The sequence below is a fragment of the Onychomys torridus genome, chromosome 5, assembly GCF_903995425.1.
Source record: "Onychomys torridus chromosome 5, mOncTor1.1, whole genome shotgun sequence".
Lineage (NCBI taxonomy): Eukaryota > Metazoa > Chordata > Mammalia > Rodentia > Cricetidae > Onychomys > Onychomys torridus.
Window position 1 is genome coordinate 13083052 of NC_050447.1, and position 20795 is coordinate 13103846.

Here is a 20795-nt window from a genome sequence, read left to right on the forward strand (position 1 = left end):
TCACTAACTAGAGCCATAAAGGTGTCAAGATCACTCAGGTGGGTATATGTGTTAGCTCATCCCTATAACCACAAGCACTAGTGAGGCTGGGCTGTGAAGACTGCCATGAATTTCAGGTCATCTGAGTATACAGATTAAAGACTTTGATGTAAGACTTGAAACTAAAAGGAGAAAACCTTTTAAGATTAATGAGCACAGGCCAGGATCTTCTGAAAAGAACTTCAGGGCATTGGAACAGTCTGAAGAACTGCAAAGTGGTGATACACAAAACTAAAGCTTTTGCTCAGCAAAGGAGACAGCTACAGAATGAGGAAAAAAGAAAAGCTTTTCCAACTTTATGTCAAGCACAGAAATAATATTGAGGATCTATAAAAGACTGCAAAAATTAAATACTAAAACCTCAAATAATCTAATCAATAAATGGGCTAATGAACTGAATAAGCTTTTCATAGAATTACAAATGGCCAATAAAAACTCAAAGTAGTGTTCCAACATTCTCAGCCATCAGAGAAATGCAAATTAAAACTACTTTGACATTCTACCCTAACTCTGGTCAGAATGGCTATTATAAAGAAATAGGACATCTGCTGTGAGACTGTGTCTTCTATATAGGTCAGGAAAGCTGTACCCATAAAATCTCAGCAATACAATAGCTTAAACAAGACTTGGACAGTGGCAACACTAGCTGACATGTCAACAATGGATGGAGGAAATATCACAAGGCTCCAACTCTAGATGAAGAACTATAGGCAATTAATGACTGCTGAAAGACAGGGATGGGCCCCTAACTGACTATCCAATATCAAGGAGACGGTCCTAAAAACATACACATGAGCAACAGTACATGAACTCAGCAGGTTGTGTGTGTGTGTGTGTGTGTGTGTGTGTGTCACACACACACATATGTATACACACACATGTGTATATATATATATATGTATAGATTTAACAATAATAAAAAAAGAAAACATGATAACTACTGTGAGATATCTGGTTAAAGAACAACTCTTATTCATTGCTAGTGAGAATGTAAACTTGGGTAGCCACTATGGAAATCACTATAAAGCATTCTCCAACAACAAAAAAACCAAACCCAAAACTGAAAAGAGAACTGCCATATGGCCCACCTATAACACTGTGCGATGATATGTGTGTATGTATACACACACACACACATATGCACGAGATGGCAAGTCAACATACCACAGAGAGACTTGCACATCTATTTATATTGCTGTATTTTTATACAGCTAAGAAACAGAATCAGACTAGATGCCCATTAACAGATGAGTAGATGAAGAAAATGTTGTATATACATGATGCAATTTTATGCTACTATAAATAAAAATGAAATCATCATGACATTTTTAGGTAAAATAGAAACCATTCTTTAAGTCAAATAAGCCAGATCCAGAAAGGCAAATACTGCATGCTTTTGCTCTCATACGTGGAATCTAGATTTAAATGTGTGTAGTGGGGAGGGAAGGGAATCTTCTATAGGGGACAGGGCAGTAGTGGGGAGGAGGAGGGATTAGAAAAGTATAACATGTGCACCACAATGTTATAAGGAAATTCATCACTTTGTATGGTAACCTAAAACATAAAAAGGAACATGGTAAGACTTGGGATACAAAGGCTAATGATGCAAGTTGAACAAAATGTTTTCTATGGGACCTTGGAGCATGTGGGACCTTAGAAACACCACCATATTTTAGAGGATCTTTAGTTTTAACTAAGTTGTAGTTACACACATTGAGGCAAAATTTACCACCTTAGCTATCTTTACCAGTGCAGGTACAGAGCACCAAGTATCTTCACACAGTTGTACAACCATCACTTCTTGTCTCCAGAGCTCCTAATTAAAACTCATTGCACTTCAGCCCCATCTCCTTGCAACCACAGTTGTACTTTCTATATTTGGGTTCTGCAATGAGGTTATCTCTTATAAACACAATCATATAGTATTTACCTTTTTGTGACTGGATTAATGAAGGAAATCCACAGATTACTGAGAAAAGGACTATTTGTTAGTGGATTATATGGGGGAACAAATTACTGATACAGGATAAGGCAAATTCAGTCACAGAGCCCCTAGAAGGCTGAGAACTGGTCCCACACTGCTTCATGCCACCTGACTTAGTCTTTACTATCCAAAAATGTGAGAGAGAAGGGGTACCATGTATGGGCTTCCCAGATCTTAAGCTAGCCAAGAGGCCATGCCCTAGGGTCTAGTACCCCAAGGCCACAGGTAGAATGAATACCCACTACACTGGATTATTTTACTTAGTACAATGTTCTGTTAGTTCATCTATGTCGTAGCATGTGTCAACATTCTCTTGTAAGTCTGAATACTATTTCTTCATGTGTATATTCTATATTTTGTTTATCTACTCATCTATGCATGGATACTTTTGATCCTGTCTCATTAAACTTAAACAACAAGAACAACAACAAAGAAACCTTGGTTATAAAAATCTCTCTCAGCAAAACTGCTTTTAGTTCCCTTGCATGTTATCTCCAGCAGTGGATTTGCTTCAAAACATGGTGATTCTGTTCACTTCTGAGGCACCAAGACAGTTTTCCACAGAAACTCATAGTTACTTTTTCTTCCCCTTAGTCTACACCTGTTAACTCTGTGTGTGTGCACGTGTGTGTGTGTGCGCGCGCGCGCGTGCGCGCGCACGGGAAAGAGGGCGGGTGTGGGTGGTAATAACGTATGGTGTGTGTAGTACTTGCATGTGAGTATTCAGGTGTATGTACCTGTGCATGCACATGCAGAAGCCAGAGCAGGACACTAGGTCCGTTATTGTTCTCTTACTGCCTAGAGATGAGGTCTCTCATTGAACCCGAAGCTTGCCATTTTGGCTAAGCTAGCTAGGAATTTAGCTCTTGGAATCTTCCTGTCTCTAACCATCAATGCTGGGGTTATAGACTCTATACACTACTCTTTATATAGGGGCTGGGGATTTGAACTCAGATCCTCATGTTTGTAGAAAAAGCACTCCTACCCATTGAACTATTTCCCCAACCTCAAATGCAGATTAGCAGCAATTATTCTGAGCAATTATTCTGTGGACAGGAAGTAAAATATTTTATTTACATTTTCCTCATAATTAATGAGGTTGAATATCTTTTCATGTGCTTTTTGGCCATCTGGATGTCTTCTTTGGGGAAACATCTATTCAAAACCTATGCCCATTTAAATATTTTATTGTTGTTATTGTTGAATATCTCTGCATGTTTTAGGATCTTTTTTGGAGGTAATACCTATTTGCATCCTTATGCTTAATTTTAAAGTAGTTATAATTGTACAGAGCCTGTGAATACTCACAAGCGAGAGCATGAGGAAAAAAAAATCAGTGCTGTGGGAAGGAGTGGCAGACATTTTAAAATTAATTCAAGGTTTAAAAGTTTCATTCAACCATTTTTGTTTCAAATATCTAGTTCTCTAAACTGAAAACAAAGCTGAATTTGCTAGTATTGGGGCATAATTTCATTTTAATAGTAACAAGTTAAGAGACCATTATTGTCTACTTTTCTAATTATTTTACTGGTATCTACTTAGGTGAAAGACAAGTAAGTTGCCTCATAATAATGAATATCTATGCCACTTCATGTCTGTTTCAGATGTAACTAAAATTATAAAATGTTTATGGTTTATACAACAATGCTGATTAATTAATGAACATAAATGAATAGCATAGGCAATATTAGGTAGTAAGAACTACATGAATCCTAGTGTCCATCCTCATGTTTACACATTGTCATAGTTAGGATCTATTGCTGTAAAGAAATACCATGACCCTGGCAATTCTTATAAAGGAAAGCATTTAACTGGGACTGGCTTTCAGTTTCAGAGGTTTATTTCATTATCATCATGGCAGGAAGCATGGCAGCATGCAGGCAGACATGGTGCTGGAGAAGGAGCTGAGAGTTCTACATCTGGATCCTCTGGGCCTGGCTTGGGCTTTTGAAACCTCAAAGCTGACACCCAGTGACACACTTCCTCCAAGAAGGCCACACCTACTCTAACAAGGCCACATTTCCTAATCCTTTCGAATAGTGCCACTCCCTGATGACTAAGCATCAAATATATGAACCTCTGGGGGCCATTCTTTTTCAAATCACCACATACATTTTTCCAATACTGAGAGAGCACTGTGCTCTACTGAAAAGTCTTTAAAAACTGCACTCAACAAATTCTTGGGTATCCTTGAATGGGTAAGAATCATAAAGACAAATTAAGATTTAGAAACAGTCCTCAATGAGGACTCATGGGAAATTAAAATGGAGAATTACTAAGTGATACAGGACCTCTCACTACCCTATGGCATATATCACAGAAAGGTACAACATAAAGTTCTATTGACACTTGGTGGAGTTTATTTCTAGTTTGGGGAGTGAGTTTAGCTATTATTGTCAGACTTAAAAGTGTTGAGGCATAGGGATGGAGAAAAAAGGTTGAGACTAGAAAGATCAAAAAGGGCCTGGGACATGGAGATGGATTAGCTTCACAAGAAGCTGGACATGTATAACACATATAAAGGGATCATAAGTGAATACGATGGTAAGAAGTTCAGGGTTCACTTCTTAGTCAGGAGGAAGGCACTTGGACTGAAACTAAGCTTTGCATTAGAAAGATTAATTTCTAAAACTAAGCTTCTATGTTATTTCAATATCCTGAATGTTAATTTCTGATATTGGAGATGAAATGGGAACTTTTATAGTGAACTAGGCCAGAGGTTGTGGGAACAAGAGAAAATTACTGACTCATGATTTGGTCAGTATATGGGTAAGGAGCTATGGGCACTGTATGTACTATGGTGTTTTGTTTTTGCCTTTGATTCTGTTGTTTGCATTGATCTGTATGTTTACTGTCAAGTTTGTAATGAACAATGCATAAAGAAGTAAAATACAGAGTCTGCTTCAGGGGAGAGCCAGATGGAAATCTCAGATCCCCACTAGTCAGATGGCAAACAATACAATTCAATTCGTAACTTTCCCCTTATTTTATGTTTTAAAATTTAGTTGACTACCTCATTTAACTGTAGTACTATGCTTCTGGTAAACTTAAAGATAAAGGTTAAAGATTAATAAAGGTGGTGGACGACTATTATTTTATACATATATTACCCTATTCTACTTCATTTTTAAGCTCACTTTATAGGAAATGATTCTTTATATTGCATTACTTCTAGTTAACTACAGTAAAGAACAATCTCATGCTACTTGTGCTGGGTGTTTCCTATGCTTCAGACAGTTCTATACATCATCATGTCTGTGAGTTTCAACCTTTACTGTAGCACACAGTTGCTTTACATGGTATATCGACAATACCTGAACTACTACAACAAGAAGGAACATACCAGTAGTGTTACTGAGCAATGTGAGATGTAATCAGATTCTTTCATTCTAAACACACTTACATAGTTGAGGAATTATTTCAACAGAGTGTAGATTATAACACATTGCTAGCAGAGACGGCAGAATAGATAAATAATATTCCTTTTCTCACTCCCTATTCCCCAAACTCTCATGTGACAGTTGTTATTTCAGCATTAGGCTCTATATTGACTAAATATTTTACTAGAAATTAGTCTGGAGTTATTTTGGAAAATGGCAGACACAAGCAGGCATAGTCTGCTAGAATTTTCAGGGAGAACACTGGGGAAAGTCAGACAACAGCCATAGAAAGGTGAGTGATACCCCCAAATCTAGTTTCATAGCAAAGTAAAGCAGGAAAACTTACAAAAGCAGAACAACAACAACAAAAAAGCTAGTGTCCAATGGAAGGACTGATATGTTTGGGGAGCTACTCCTGCCTATGACTATGGAGGAGAAACTCTTGAGTTTGCTCTGCACACCATGTTCAGCAAGGTGGAAACCTGGTTGGAGCTAGAGTATGGCAATACAGGTTCTAAGCGGCATGCCTGATATCTTGAAGGACTTCCCAGGGTCTGTACAATATTCATAACTAGACCAGCCTTTATGACCTGGCATGTAAAAAGCTGTCCACTAATGGGATCAACATCATGATGTCTTTACAAAGAACTGCTCAGGAGTGTGACAGGCATCATGGAGACAGAAAAGAACTGCTCAGAGTCAAGACTTGACCACAAAGCAGGCAAGAACCTTAAGGTAAAATGGTTGAACACTTACACAATGGCAAAGATAAACTATGAATAGAACACTCAAGATCTATGGGAAACTGTAAATAATCAAATCTATGACTCACAGACATAAAAAGAGAATTTCATGCTAATGGCATGGAAAACATCTTCAAGTTATGGCCATTCTACCCTCTAAACCTTATTAAATTTTGATGGGAGAAACCATTTTTCAATGAAACAACAGCAGATTTCCCAAATCTTGGGAAAGAGATGTCCATCTAGGTACAGGAAGAATTTAGACTACCAAAGAAACACCACCAGAGAAAAACCTCTCTACATCACAGCCAAAACACTAAATATACAAAACAAAGGACATGTCCCAGCTGAAAGCTGCAAGAGAAATAAGTAATATATAAAGGCAATTTCATTCATTGAGTAACAGCAAATTTCACAGAAAAACTTTAGCTGAAGCAGAAAATAACATGCGCTGGTGAGGATGTGGACAAAGAGGACACTTAGTCTGCTGGTGGGACTGTAACTAGTTCAGCCACTTTGGAGATCAGTATGGAGGTCCCTCAAGACACTACAACTACAACTACCACAGAGCCCAGGTCTAGCACTCCTGCACATTTATTTATGCAAAGAATTTCACACCAATACATCATAGAGATCCTTACTATGCATTATAAATTCATTATGCATATGCATGTTTATTACAGATCTATTCACAAGAGTTAAACTGTGGAACCAACCAAAATGTCCAACAACAGAGGTAACAGATAAAAAAAAATATACTATTTATACACAATGGACTTTCTTCCAGCAATAGAGTTATGCTGTTCAGAGTCAAGTGGAAACAAGTGGAGATAACCATATTCCATGAATTAAGCCTATTTGAGAAAGACAAATATCTCATATTTTCTCTCATTTTGTGCTTCTTTGATTTTATACAATATTGTATGTATATAGGTCATGAAAGCAGAAGCAACCCTGTCTAGGGGAAACATAGAGGGAGTGGTAGAGAGTACAATATGAGTATACTCAATGTATATTTGTGCTTATATGAGAATATCCTTACTGTAACACAGTATTATGTACAATGAAAATATACAATGAAAAAAGTCCTGATTTGAGCTCCACTATGGTACTTTCTGGGCAGCACCACCAAGAATTCTCTCATTATGGCAGTTCTTCTAGTTGTTAGTGATTAAATATTTCATTTTGAAAGTTGGGTAGAGCCTCAGATGGTGCTCATGCATGTACTTGTAACAGTACCAACTTGCTAGTGCATTTCTACCAACTGGACACTACATTCATATGCCCATATTTTCTTTTTTTTTTGTTATTCATTATATTTGTGTTTTAACTTTACACATCAGCCATGGGTTGCCCTGTCCTCCCCCCTCCTGCCCCCACTCCCACCTTCTCCCCAACCCCTTCCCTCCATTCCCATCTCCTCCAGGGCCAAGACTCCCCTGGGGATTCATTTAAACCTGGTGGATTCAGTACAGGCAGGTCCAGTCCCCTCCTTCCAGGCTGAGCAAAGTGTCCCTGTGTAAGCCCCTGGTTCCAAACAGCCAGCTCATGCACTAAGGACAGGTCCTGGTCCCACAGCCTGGATGCCTCCCAAACAGTTCAAGCTATTCAATTGTCTTACTTATCCAGAGGACCTGATCCAGCTGGGGCTCCTCAGGTTTTGGTTCATAATTCATGTGCCTCCATTCATTTGGCTATTTGTCCCTGTGCTTTTCCAATCTTGGGCTCAACAATTCACGCTCTTGGGCCAGGCCCCAGGTGGAGCTCCAGGAGTCCAATTGTCGAGAAAAAGGAGGGACTGTAAGAGCGTGAATTGTTGAGATCATATTTTCTTTTATGTCTAGCCCATTGTTATATGTGCTCTCCGCTGTCTTCCCAACAGATGTTTATTGTTGCACTGTCTTAATGTAGTGAAGAGGCAAACACAGTAGAAGGCTGACCAACATAGCTACTGTATCTCCATAACAAAAAGCCCAGAAGAAATTAGGGTTTCCTATGAATAGGAATATAAAAACATATATGGCATATAATTTTAAGAAAAAAGTGTGATAATACAGGACTTTAAGATATTGGTGTATAGCTGTGATAAGTAAAGGATTTTCTCATTTTAAAATTAATAGCACAGTCCTGAGACAATCACCTTTTTGACGGTGTGAAATAAGTAGTTTTTAAGTGTAAGTAGATTTGAGTTGCTAATGTGTAGATATGAGTCTCACTGAGAATTCACCAATGGAAGTAAGTTTTGGATTTGGAGTGTGCTAACCTGCTTGAGTTTACCAGCATTGTGAAATAAAAATGAGTCTCACAACATCTCACTTAGCAGTGAAATTATTTGCACATTAAGAAAGAATTAGCAAACAATAAAAATATAATATGTATAAGAATTAAAATTTAAATGACTTCTTTGTTGTAATTATATATCAAAATATTTGACTGTAATAGTCTTAACGGGATTTTCCTTAATTTTTTTTACAGAATGCTTTTATGCTGAAGCAGCAACATGATCAATTCTTTTCTTCTTTCTCTTTCTCTCCCCCCCCCCCCTCTTTTTTTTTTTTTTTTTTTTGATCTAGGGTTTCTCTACATGGCCCTGGCTGTCTAGTTTACTACACAGACCAGGCAAGCCTGGAACACACAGAGATTCCCCTTGCCTGCCCCTACCTCCTGAATACTGAGGTTAAAGGGAGTATGCCACCACATCCACACAATGAATTCTTAAAAGTTTATAATTAGCTACAAAATAAACTCATTATAGTATATTTAATTTATGTAAGGCCATTATATAATACAAAATTGGCCACTAACATGTTCTTTATGGTTATTATATTAAGCTTGTTTATATTTCTTCAAGGGCAAGATTCTAGGATTCTCAAAAGACCATCTAATGTTGGGATTTTATTCTTTATGTAGGTAGTTGATTTACCGTAATTTGAAAGGAAGCTCAGGCATTAGTCACATGCAGACATCTTTTGGTCTGTTTCCTTTTTGTCTTGACTGAATTTCTTCACAATGTTTGTTGCAATGGACAAGTAAGCTGTGCTTTTATAAAATGATATAAAAAACATCTCTTTAAATTTTAGACCTCTTATTCCAAATTTGAAAATATAGGATTAATTTAAATTGTACTATTAATTGGATTTCTAGCTTTTACTTTTCTTAAAATGAGCTAATTTATATGATTTATCATTTTAATCTTTAAGTCAAGTTACCTCTCCTTTTCTGTTATTTCAGCTGAGAAATAAGGGTAAAGGTTTGGTTCATCACAGTAATAATAAGTGAAGAAATACATGTTGACATTTTTGTCCTGAATAGCTCTTAAAATTTGATTACGTATAGACAGAAAAAGTGCAATGAAAGAAAATTGTATTCAGGGTTGTGACCCATAATTTTGACAGCAGCTCACCTCTCCGATATATCAAAAGAAGATGCGTTACATGTTGTGACATCCCACATGCCTTACCTGAGCCGTTTTTCAGATATCCATTTGCATCTACTGTTGTGTACATGATATATGGTCCAGGCTGATTCACTCCAAAGGGCTGCAGTAAGAAAGGAAATGGTTGGTCTCAGAAAGTAAGTGAATGATTTGAATTTCAGGAAAATTTATTATATAGTAAAAACAAAAACAAAAATAAAAATGAAGAATATTTATTCTTAGAAATTTTCATACATTTATAAACTGTATCTTGATCATACTCAACCTGGCTCTCAAATTCCTGGCTCCAAAGACCCAAGACCTCACCCCACTTGGTGTTCTCTTCTTTTAAAGAGCCCAATGAGTCTAAACTTTAGTACTTCCCATGTGTATGTGGGGAAGGGCATCTACGAGAACACAGGCAATCTGCCAGCAGCAACAAACCAATTCTTCATTTTTCTCTTATAAATTACATCCCAGCTGCAGTTTTGCCTCCCTCCTCTCCTCCAACTCTCCCACCCTCAATCCCAGAACCACTCCTCCTCCTTTCCCTTCCGAAAAGGGCAGGTCTCCCAGGGATATGAACCCAACATGGCCTATCAAGTTAAAATATAACTAGGCACATTCCCTCATATTAAAGCTGGATGAGGCAACCTAGTAGGAGGAAAAGGGTCCTCAAAGCAGGGAAAAGAGTCAAAGACAGCCCCTGCCCCCACTGTTAGTAGTACCACAGGAACCTCAAGCTATACAATCATAACATATATGCAGAGGATGTAGGCCAGACCCATACAGGCTCCCTGATTGTTAGCTCAGTCTCTGTGAGCCCCTATGGACCCTGGCTAGCTGATTCTGTCAGCTGTTTTCTTGTGGTGTCTTGGCACCTCTGGCTCCTGCAATCCTTCCTTTCTCTCTTCTACAGGGTTCCCAGAGCTCCGCCTAATGATTTGCTGTGGATCTCTGCATCTGCTCCCATTGGTTGCTGGGTAAAGCTTCTCTGATGACAGTTATGCTAGATACCAGTCTGGTTACATAAGATGGCTGGTTTGGGTACCATATTCCCTATTACTAGGAGACTTTGCTAGGGTCACCATTGTAGATTCCTGAGAGTTTTTATTGCATTAGTTTTCTACCTCACCCCTGCAAAGCCTCCCAATTCTAGTCTCTCCCCAGCACTCCCCCCGAAACTAATCCCTCTTGTTCCCGTCCACACCCATCCCCAGTCCACCCTTGACATCACTTTTTTCCCCTTCCCAGGGAGATCCATGAGTCTGGACTTGAGCCCTCCTTGTTACTTAGCCTCTCTGGGTCTGTGGATTGATGTAGCATGATTATCCTTTACTTTACAGCTAATATTCACTTATGAGTACATACCATGCACACACACACACACACAAAACAATTCTTTTTTTCTTTTCTTTCTTCTCTTTCTTTTTTCTTTTCTTTCTTTTTGGGGGGGTTTTTCAAGACAGGGTTTCTCTGTAGTTTTGGCACCTGCCCTGGATCTGGCTCTGTAGCCCAGGCTGGCCTGGAACTCAGAGATCCACCTGGCTCTGCCTCCCAAGTGCTGGGATTGAAGGTGTGCAGTACCGCTGCCTGGCTGCACAAACCAATTCTTAGGTATATGTCTTAAATAATTGTAGCTACTTAAAAGAACATTTCCATAAACAGATAATAGTTCAAATTAAACCTGGTTAGTGGAAAATTATCAAAATTAGTTATTTAGTGTGTGTGTGTGTGTGTGTGTGTGTGCGTGCGCGTGCGTGCGTGTGTGCGTGTGTGTGTGTGTGTGTGTGTGTGTGTGTGTGTGTGTGTGTATGCAGCTATTTGAGTATCAAAGTGCATGTGTGTAGGTTAGAAGACAACCTGCAGGAGTTGGTTTTCCCTTTCACCATGTGGATGCTATGGATCAAACTCATTTCATTAGGCTTGGTCTTTACATGCTAAGCCATCTCACTGGCCCCAGTAGAAAATTCCTAATACCTTATAGTACTTGACAGTTGCATTTATATAGTTCAGTATTTTAACTGAGTATTTTAAAGACCTAATGTTTCTACTTTATAAGGGTAAATATTTTAAGCAAACTTTTCTTTATTAGTCTGGTTTCATAGGGAACAAAACTACAAGAGTTTTGGAGTGAAGGATGCAGATTGTGGTAGAGTACCTGAAATACTCTTGAGTTTTGACTACCAGTACTGAGAAAAACCTCAAACTTGAAAACAGTTTTATCATTACATTTCTTCTTTTTCCTCCTCTTCTTCCTCCTCCTCCTCCTCTTCCTCCTCCCCTCTCTTCTTTTCTCCCTCTTCTTTTAGTTTTTTGACACAAAGTCTTTCTACATAGCCCTGGAACTCTGTAGACTCAGATCGACCTGCCTTTGCCTTTCAAGAGCTGGGATTAAAGGCGTGCACTATCATACTCGTCGTATTACATTTATATTGAATTGGACATATGCTACAATTTCTTACTAATGTACAAAAATGTCAAATTCTATTTATAATTGAGTGAGAATACTGACTTTTAGTTCTGTCCCATTTAATCTTTTACACATTTAGAGAATATTACTTTCCAGTTTTTCCTTGGAAACTCAGAGCCTAATCAGATTGGCAGTTTATCTCAACTTGTATACCATAAAATGATAGATTTCCTCTCTTTGGAATCAACTCTAATCAAAATGGGTATAAAATGTAGATTGTAATGAACATCCTATTAAAAGTTAAATGCTTGAGAAATTTTTGTTTGAAAATTTATGACAAAATAAAACATTAGTGATCTTAGCAAAACCGACTTTCAAAAACAAAGGAGAAAGCTTGTATACCTATAATCCTGTATACAGACAGTGGAGATCAGGCTCAAGGCCAGCCTGAGTACATGAGACCCTACTGAGGGGATGAGAAGGAGAAGGAGAGGGGGTGGGGAGGAAGAGAAAATGAGGAAAGAAGAAGGGGGAAGGAAGAGATAGAAGAGAGGGAGGGAGGAGGGAAGAGGGAGAGGGAGACGTTGAGGGGGCAGAGAGAGAGAGAGAGAGAGAGAGAGAGAGAGAGAGAGAGAGAGAGAGAGAGAAACTTCTATGTTTTAATACCTACTGTCTTCTTTGCATTTTTATGAATGTAGGCTCTACTGATGACAAACCAAAAAGTTCTCAAGCATTTATCATCTCGTTTTATCACAGTTACAGACTTGCTTCGGATGACATCTTTTCTCCTTAACTCCCTCAACTGTGCTGGAATACGGCAGCAGCAGCTACTCTAACAGATGCAGCTTCTTCATTAATCTACCTTTAAAGTTGAAACCTCCTGTTGACTCTAGCCATCCTTAGCTTATAGAAAATGCCTTGGTGTTGTAGAGGATGTAGTGATTTTTCATTTTGTTTGGCCTGTGTGTCAGGACAAAGACACTCACTTCCTGGATTCTGCTGCTAGCTCACAGCTGGATTTGACTTGACAGCTCAGGAGCTGTGTCACACATCTGAGTCACTATCTGATTACTGTAGGAGTTGAGAGGCCCTCGCCCTCTGCCTCAGTTGAGGCTGTCTGAAGAAACACCTCAGCTTTAGGGCTCTCCCTGCATTGTAAACCAACCTCTTTCTTCCTGCCAACCCTGCTTTCCTCACTACTTCAGTTATTGTTCCCAAGTACTGTCAAGGTGTCTGCAGAAGCTTCTCAATATGTACATGAAAGTACTGGGACGGTAGTGCTTTAAATGGATTGTAAGGATCTGAGACTATAATCAAAACAGCTAGCTTTGTGTTGAAATTTCTCACTTGACTCCAAGACTTAGGAAACTTTAACTTCTCTGAGACTGTGTGTGTGTGTGTGTGTGTGTGCACACACACACACACACACACACACACACACACACACACACACACACGGTGGTTAATAATTTTTGAGGCCTGGGAGATTGCTTGGGGAGGTGGGGGTTAGGGGGTAGGGGGTAGGAACCTTCCAAGCCTTAAGAGCTGAGTTCAGACTCCCGTAAAAGCTGGATCCAGTGATTACTGTCTATGATGCCAGCACTCCTGTGATAACATGAGAGAGCCGGGAGAATCCCCTGAAGCATGTGGGCCAGGTAGCCTGGAGTACGCAGCACAGTGGTAAAAACAAGAGAGACCAGCTCTCCAACAAGATGGAAAGGTGAGGACAAACTCTGGAGGCTGCTCTCTATCACCTATGCGAAGATGAATAATAAGGTTCTTTAGGGTTGCACTCTCCTGTAGATGGGCATCTAATTAAAAAAACTAAATGTGAAGGAAGCAATGGGAGGGTGTCATAAAATACTTGGTAAAGGCAATGATCCTAACACAGACATTTGTTTTTAAGTTTGTCTTGTTTTGAGATACAGTTTCCTGGATCACAGGCTGGCCTCAAATTTGCTATATAGTTGAAGATGATCTTGAACTTCTGATTTCCCCTGGCTTTACCTACTGTGTATTGGTACTATAGATATGTACCACCATGCCTGGTTTTATATAGTACTGAAGATCAAACTCAAGGCTGTGCTAGCTAGCAAGCCTTCTACTATTTGAGCTACAACCTCAGTTGTAGAGTGATAACTTTTTATGGAAAGGTACCAAAATTCTAGCAGTTTCTTTGAGTAATAATGGATACTTTAATAATTACCAAATACAGATATCAACTTTGACTGTAACTTATGACTATTTTGTGTATATTTACTTATCCTGAAGATAATTTAAAAAAGAGTATTTATATATTGATTTTATGTGTATGAGTGTTTGCCTGCATGGATGTGTATACAGTACCGAGAAGTCCTCAAGAGGATGTCAGATGCTTAGAAGAAGAGCACAACAGCTGTTAGCCTCTGTGTGTGTGCGTGTGCGTGTGCGTGTGCGTGTGTGTGTGTGTGTGTGTGTGTGTGTGTGTGTGGAACTGAACCTGGGGTCTCTACAAGAGCACAGACAGCTGTTAGCCCCTGTGTGTGGGGGAGCGGGGGCTGGGAACTGAACCTGGGGCCTCTATAAGAGTAGCAAATGCTCTTAACCACTGATCCACCTCTCTAGGCCCCTGAAGAAAATTTCATAGAAATATCTGTGATGAAGAATTAAGTTTACTTACTGTGATCTTACGAGGACAGTCATTAGAACATAGACCACTAAGAACTGTGGAAAAGATAAAGAACAGCCTATTACTACTGTCATAAGCTTACATTAAAAATACAATCTACTTTCTCCCCAAAGTCTATTAATACATTCACTGACTCAAGACCACAGATACGAACCAGTTCAATTTCTGAGAAAATGAAATTTCACTTTGTACCTATATGTTTTTAAAAGTTAATTAAATTAAAATTTGAAATCTTTGATATGTTCCTGTGTTGGGGTGTGGATGTCTACATGACACAGAGTATGTGTGGAGTTCAGAGGTCACTCTTAGAGTATTAAAGATAGCTATCCCCAACATTAATTCTTCTCAGTCAATGAGAGAGGAAGTGAACCTTTGAAATATGACATAAGGAGAAGCCCTTGGTCAGCTAATATGCCTAATGAGGAAACGTGATGCTTATGAGGGAAAGGTGGCAAAATGTTCACTCTTATTCTTTCTAGCTAGCAGAGCAAAGACACAAAAGGCATGGCGATTAGAGAGAGAAAGAAAGGAAATTGTTCTTTTGAAAATGGCTATCTATAAAGAAAAATTCTCCCAAAAACTATTTTATAAAATACCTTCCCAGAATCAATAAGTGAGTCCAATGAGGCTACATTGAAGTATTTATTTCCACATACTAAAAACGAACATGTAAAAACCAAATTAAAAACACGGCAGTATTTAAAGTCTTTGCAGAGAGTGCAGGCATACACATAATAAAACACATAAGGCCTTTATGAGCACAGACACCAGTGAGACAGGCACATTCCAGGAACTTGTTCCAGAAAAGAAACAGCACAGGGAAATGAGAGGTATAATTCTCACTGCTACAGAGGATGTATATAGAGAGACTGGAAAGAACCCGGAAGTACTGTGTGGATTAAAAATGCAAGTAGTGGCAGGAATCCATAGTTTTATTATACATGTGACTGATGTGTGTGTATGTGAAGCCTGACTTCCATTTTCCTACTTTTGTCCAAAAGGAACCTGGAAACAATGACGAAACACTAACACGAACACCAAGCATCTAGAGCCTGGGTTTTACATGGGATTCAAGGCACAGGGCAAGTGCTGTGCAAAACAAATATCTGAATGCCAGCCAATTATGTGGAAGGTTGGGGCTGTGGATAGAGCTCAGCAGTTAAGAGCTCTTGCAGAGGACCCGGGTTTGGTTCCCATAACCCACATGGTGGCTTACAACTCTTAACTCCAGTTCCTGGGGATCTGAAACCCTCTTAGGACCTCTTAGGGTTCCTGCATGCATGTGGTACAGATACACTCAGGCATCCACACACACAATATAATAAGTAAATGTAAAAAAATAATGTAGAAAGAATGATGGTAAAGCAGGGTCATTATTTGACAAAAGTTGAGGCAGGAGTTATCAATAGACTCCAATGGTAGCAGGTAAAAGTTTGATACAAAAAGGATACAAGTAATATCAGAAGGGAAAGACAGTGGATGCAGGAGAGAGAAAACTGGTCATCTTGGGGCTGGACAGATGGCTTTACAGTTAAAAGTACTAGCTACTCTTCCAACTCAAGTTCAATTCCCAGCACCCACATGGCAGCTCTCAATTGTCTGTAATTTCACTTTCAGGGGACCTGACACCCTCACACAGACATACATGCAGGAAAACCACCAATGCACATAAAATAAGAATATGTAAATCAAAAACAAACAAACAAACAAACAAACAACTTGTCATCTCAGGGCTGGAGAGACAGCTCAGTGGTTAGGAGCACTTGTTCTCACAGAGGACCAGGATTCTGTCTCTAACACCAACATGTGGTTCACAACAGTCTGTAATTCCAGTTCAAGGAGATCCAAACCCTCTTCTGACCTCTGAGGGCTTACAGGCACACAGAAGGTACACAATACGTACATGCAGGCAAAACACTCATACACATATAAAAAAACAAAACAAAAGAAAAAACCCAAACTGTTCATCTCTGAGCAGGTGAGCAGTGTGCACCATGTGCCTCCTGGTCCAATGACCTGGAAGTGCAGAACCCCTGCTCTGCAATTTCTTGCTGTGGAGTTTTGCCAAAAATGGGTAACTGGAGTTAGATAGTGAGGAAACAGGATTATCTAACAATAAAAAAAATTGAATTCTTTAAAACCAGTGGAGATAAAAATAGAAAATGACTGAAAAAGTGTCCTAGATTGAGGAAGCCTGGAAAGATGTGAAAAATTCAACACATCCTGGGCAGAATACTAAACCAGGAGGGGAAGAGAGTCATTGTTGGGACAGCTGGTATATCTGAATGGGACCTATGTATAGCTAGCTCGATGTTCTGCTGAAGTTCATTTCTGGTCTAGAGGTTGTACATCACACAGGAGTGTGCATTTGTACCAGAAAACGAGTAGAAGGGAAGAGACAGGAAAGGGAAGGAAGGAGGAAAACAAGATGAATGGTAACATCTAAAATACTCACCAATGACTTTAACAAAATAAGCATCTGCTTCAAAGTTATTTTTGAGTGTATGAATGGCGACATCATTCTTGGTGTATCCTTTACTGAGTACTATAATGTCCAAAATTCCCTGAAAAAACAAATATTGTACTATTAGGTGAAAGAAAAGACTACTGTGTGACTTGTGCTATAGTTTGAATAATTGCTAGACCAAAGGCTCACATGTTAAAGACTTGCTTGGCAGCCTGTGGGAGGTGGTGGGATCTTTGGGAGGTAAGGCCTGTGCATTGGTGTGTTCCCAATGTCCCTGAAGGAGTATTGTAACTTCAGCTTCTCCTAGCTCTCTCTGCTGCTAGGCCATCACAGGTGAGCTGGCCTCCTCCACCATGTGCTCCTGCCACGGTGTACTATGTGCTACACTGGCCAAGAGACAGGATCTAGTGACTGTGGACTGAAACCTTTCGTCTTTGGAAGTTAATTTTCTCAGGGAATTTGTCATTTGTACAACCTTGGTAGGTTGATGTTTGAAATAAGTTTACTGAAAATATATGCACACAATTTAAATAGGAAATAAAAAGAAAATAGTCCTGGGAAGTAATTGTTAACATTTTGTTATATTTCCTTCTGGTCATATGTACCTGCACAGTGAATTTTTATTATTTATTATTTTATTTATTTATTTATTTATTTTTTAAAAAGACAGGGTCTCACTATCCTTGGCTGGCCTGAAACTGGCTAGCCAAGTTTGTCGATTAGGTTGGACTTAGACTTACAAAAATCCACCTGCCTCTGCTTCAAAAGTACTGGAATTAAAGGTTTGTGTCACCACAGTTAGCCTTCAAATTTCATTTTTAGATTCATTACTGTGTGTGTGATGGGGTGTGGGGGGATAGGGAGTGTAATGTGGAAGTCAGGGACAACTTTCAGGAACTGATTCTCTGTTTTCACAGTAGGTTTTTGGAATCCAACTCAGGTTTCCAGACGTTTGCAGCACATGCTTTTTACATGTAGTAGAAGCTCACGACTTTGTGCAGGAATGTTCAGCTCCTCTGCCCACATGGCCAAGTTCTCTGTTGCGGGGCCTGCAGTGCTGGCACCACCTTTCCCTCCCTCTTTAACACGTAGAGATTCAGTTCATTTTATTGTAGAAAAAACGAACATTAATTTAAAGTGGACACTCTTGCATCTCGTGATGCTACTCCTTTTCATTTTATAAATGTGAGCAGCATATTTTTTCCTGTAAATTGGCTATATTTTTCTAGAGAATTTTTGGTAACATCAGTTTCTATGAGTATTTTTATATTAAGGATATTAATTATTTCATTAATTTGGAGCATTTCTATTTACCATATTTAAAAATAATTTAAAATTTCATTTATTATGTTTTTTGATGTACAGAAATTAAAAATTGATTTGTAGGCAGTTTTGTTGATTTTTTTCTCTTGTAATATTTCTACCAATTACTTTTATGCTTGGAAACTGCTAATGAAAAATGAAATGAAATGAGATTTGGCAGCAGGAAAAGCAGAAGGAAATGTGGGTATCAATAATTCATCATTGAGTATAAGCCTCTTAAACCCAAAGCAAAATAGAACAACAAAATAGAAAGGTTAATGAAGACATAAATGTCATGATGGGTTTTTACTTTCTACAGTAAACTATCTGCAAGGATGTATGTGGATAAGTTAACTTTATGTCTTTAAAAGCTTTTTTTCTTCCTCTAAGTAGTAAACTAGCTCTCTCTTTAGAAAGGTGGATGCCAGGTGCCTATAGAGTCTTCCACCAGCTCACTTGGCAACTGTGACAGAGCCCTAGAAGTGGCAGCAGAGATGCCTTGTTTCAGTTAGCCTGTGAGGCAGATGCACTCTCCTGCTGTCTGTGTGGGTACCTGTTGGTTCTGTTTTTGGTCAGCTGATGAACATGTACATCTGCTAGTCTTAAAGCACAATTTTGCAGCAGTTTATTCCAAATAAGCACAAGAAGAGCTAACATTTCCATATTCAACTACAGAGACCAACTATTCCTATCATTAGTCAGCTAGTCAGCCCCACCCCTATTTAACATTAAAAGAGGTTTTCTTTAATGAATCATTCTCATTCCATTTTCTGGTATATGAAGCTACAGTGAAATGACCTAGATAGCAATTAAACTCTAAGCACACAGGTCAGTTCTGAACTTACATCTTCATAGATATCAAAAAAGGTGGCAACCACGGCGTCTTTGATTAGATTTAGGCCTGCTAGGTCCCAGTAGACTTTAAACATCCGATGCACTTCCTCACAGCTCACATTATTGCACGGGACATTCTCCAGTAAAAAGGCTTGCTGATTGCTGTGTGATAGACAAGAGGTATTCAGTTAAAATCAGTGCTGTGAAGCAGTAGCTGTCCTTTATCTTCCAGATAGTCCATGTTAAATTCTGGTTACTGGACTGGGATGAGAAATGCTCTGTCCTCTTTAATGTGGAGTTTCTACACCCATCCCTCCTTCATGTTTCCACTTACAGTTTAAGTTCCTGGGGTAACATTTTAGATGTGCTGCTTTCCTTTACAAAGTTCAGGAGGATCCTGAAGGTTATAGAAGGACAAAGAAGAAAAGGACAAAGAAGAAAAGAACAAAGAACATGCTAGGGAGATGAGACTGTCTGCAGGGTCTAGTGCCAGGCTCATGTGGAATTGCTCCACATGGGGAGTGGGTCATTGGTGCTGGAGCTGCATTTGGAGCTGCATTTGAGGCACCCATGTCCCAGTCAGCTACCCCACTCACCTCTGACCCTCTGCGGAACCTCAATAAGCTCACTGTTTCACCAAGACAGACAGGTTTCTTTGGTCTGATCAGTGCTCTTTCTAGAACGAACAGATCTTTGCTATTATCTCTTTAAGTCTGACACAGATGTGTATTAATGACCAATGAACATCTGAATTTAAATTAGGATTCTTCATTTCCCCAAATCTTGTAAATCATGGTGTTCACAATTTCCAGTGTAAAGTAATAGTTGCAATAGAAACTTTTAACGAAGTCACACAATTTAAAACACCGTTTTTACTGTTAATTTGTGTCTCGTATAGGGAGAGTCAGCATCTTATTTTTAAAAGTAAAATTTCATTTAAGCCTCACAGAGAAAAATTATGATCATTTGCTTCCTTAACCTTGGGGAAAATGGTCTTGATTCAGTTTTTCTGTATTTTTGACAATTATAAATAATGCACCATTTAAAAAATTGTTTTATTTCCAAAATGATAATAGGAACTATTATAAAATTCAGGCAACAGGAACATTTAAAAAGTAAAAAATAATTTCTTTTCACAGATGACCACTGAAAATATATTGGTATTCATCTTTCTAAGACTGCTGGGCACATACAAGTATGAAAATACATTGAGAATAATACAGCAATAAATGTGGATGTGCAAGTATCTCTAGCTCCCTCAACACATAAACACCAAAACTAGTTAGGTTCTGTTCACATATTCTAAGGCTTTTTTTCTTTATATAATATAGTATACTCATAGAGAAATGTGTATAATCTTATGGAAGACAGACTTGACACATTGAACCCCGTCTCTAGACAGTGCATCCTGTTTATCTCTCTTCCTCCTGGCTGGTCACTTTTCAACTCCAATACACCAGTAAGCTGTCGTTCATTTTAACATCTAACTCCCCAGTGCTAGTGAGGTCTGCGTGTTAGAGGAGAAGTTACTACCCCCACTTTACTAGACA

At 38.9% G+C, this 20795-nt stretch overlaps 1 protein-coding gene across 1 annotated transcript in view; it reads right to left on the bottom strand.

Annotated features, from left to right (window-relative positions):
- Itfg1 (integrin alpha FG-GAP repeat containing 1) overlaps window positions 1-20795 on the bottom strand; it is a 152786-nt gene that overhangs the window by 11504 nt on the left and 120487 nt on the right. Inside the window, exons 11-14 of the mRNA XM_036186693.1 lie at window positions 19257-19407; window positions 17098-17206; window positions 14634-14677; window positions 9607-9685 (exon numbers count right to left, since the gene is read on the bottom strand). Of these exons, the coding sequence (XP_036042586.1) occupies window positions 9607-9685; window positions 14634-14677; window positions 17098-17206; window positions 19257-19407 (383 nt within the window). The remainder of the gene's footprint in view (window positions 1-9606; window positions 9686-14633; window positions 14678-17097; window positions 17207-19256; window positions 19408-20795) is intronic.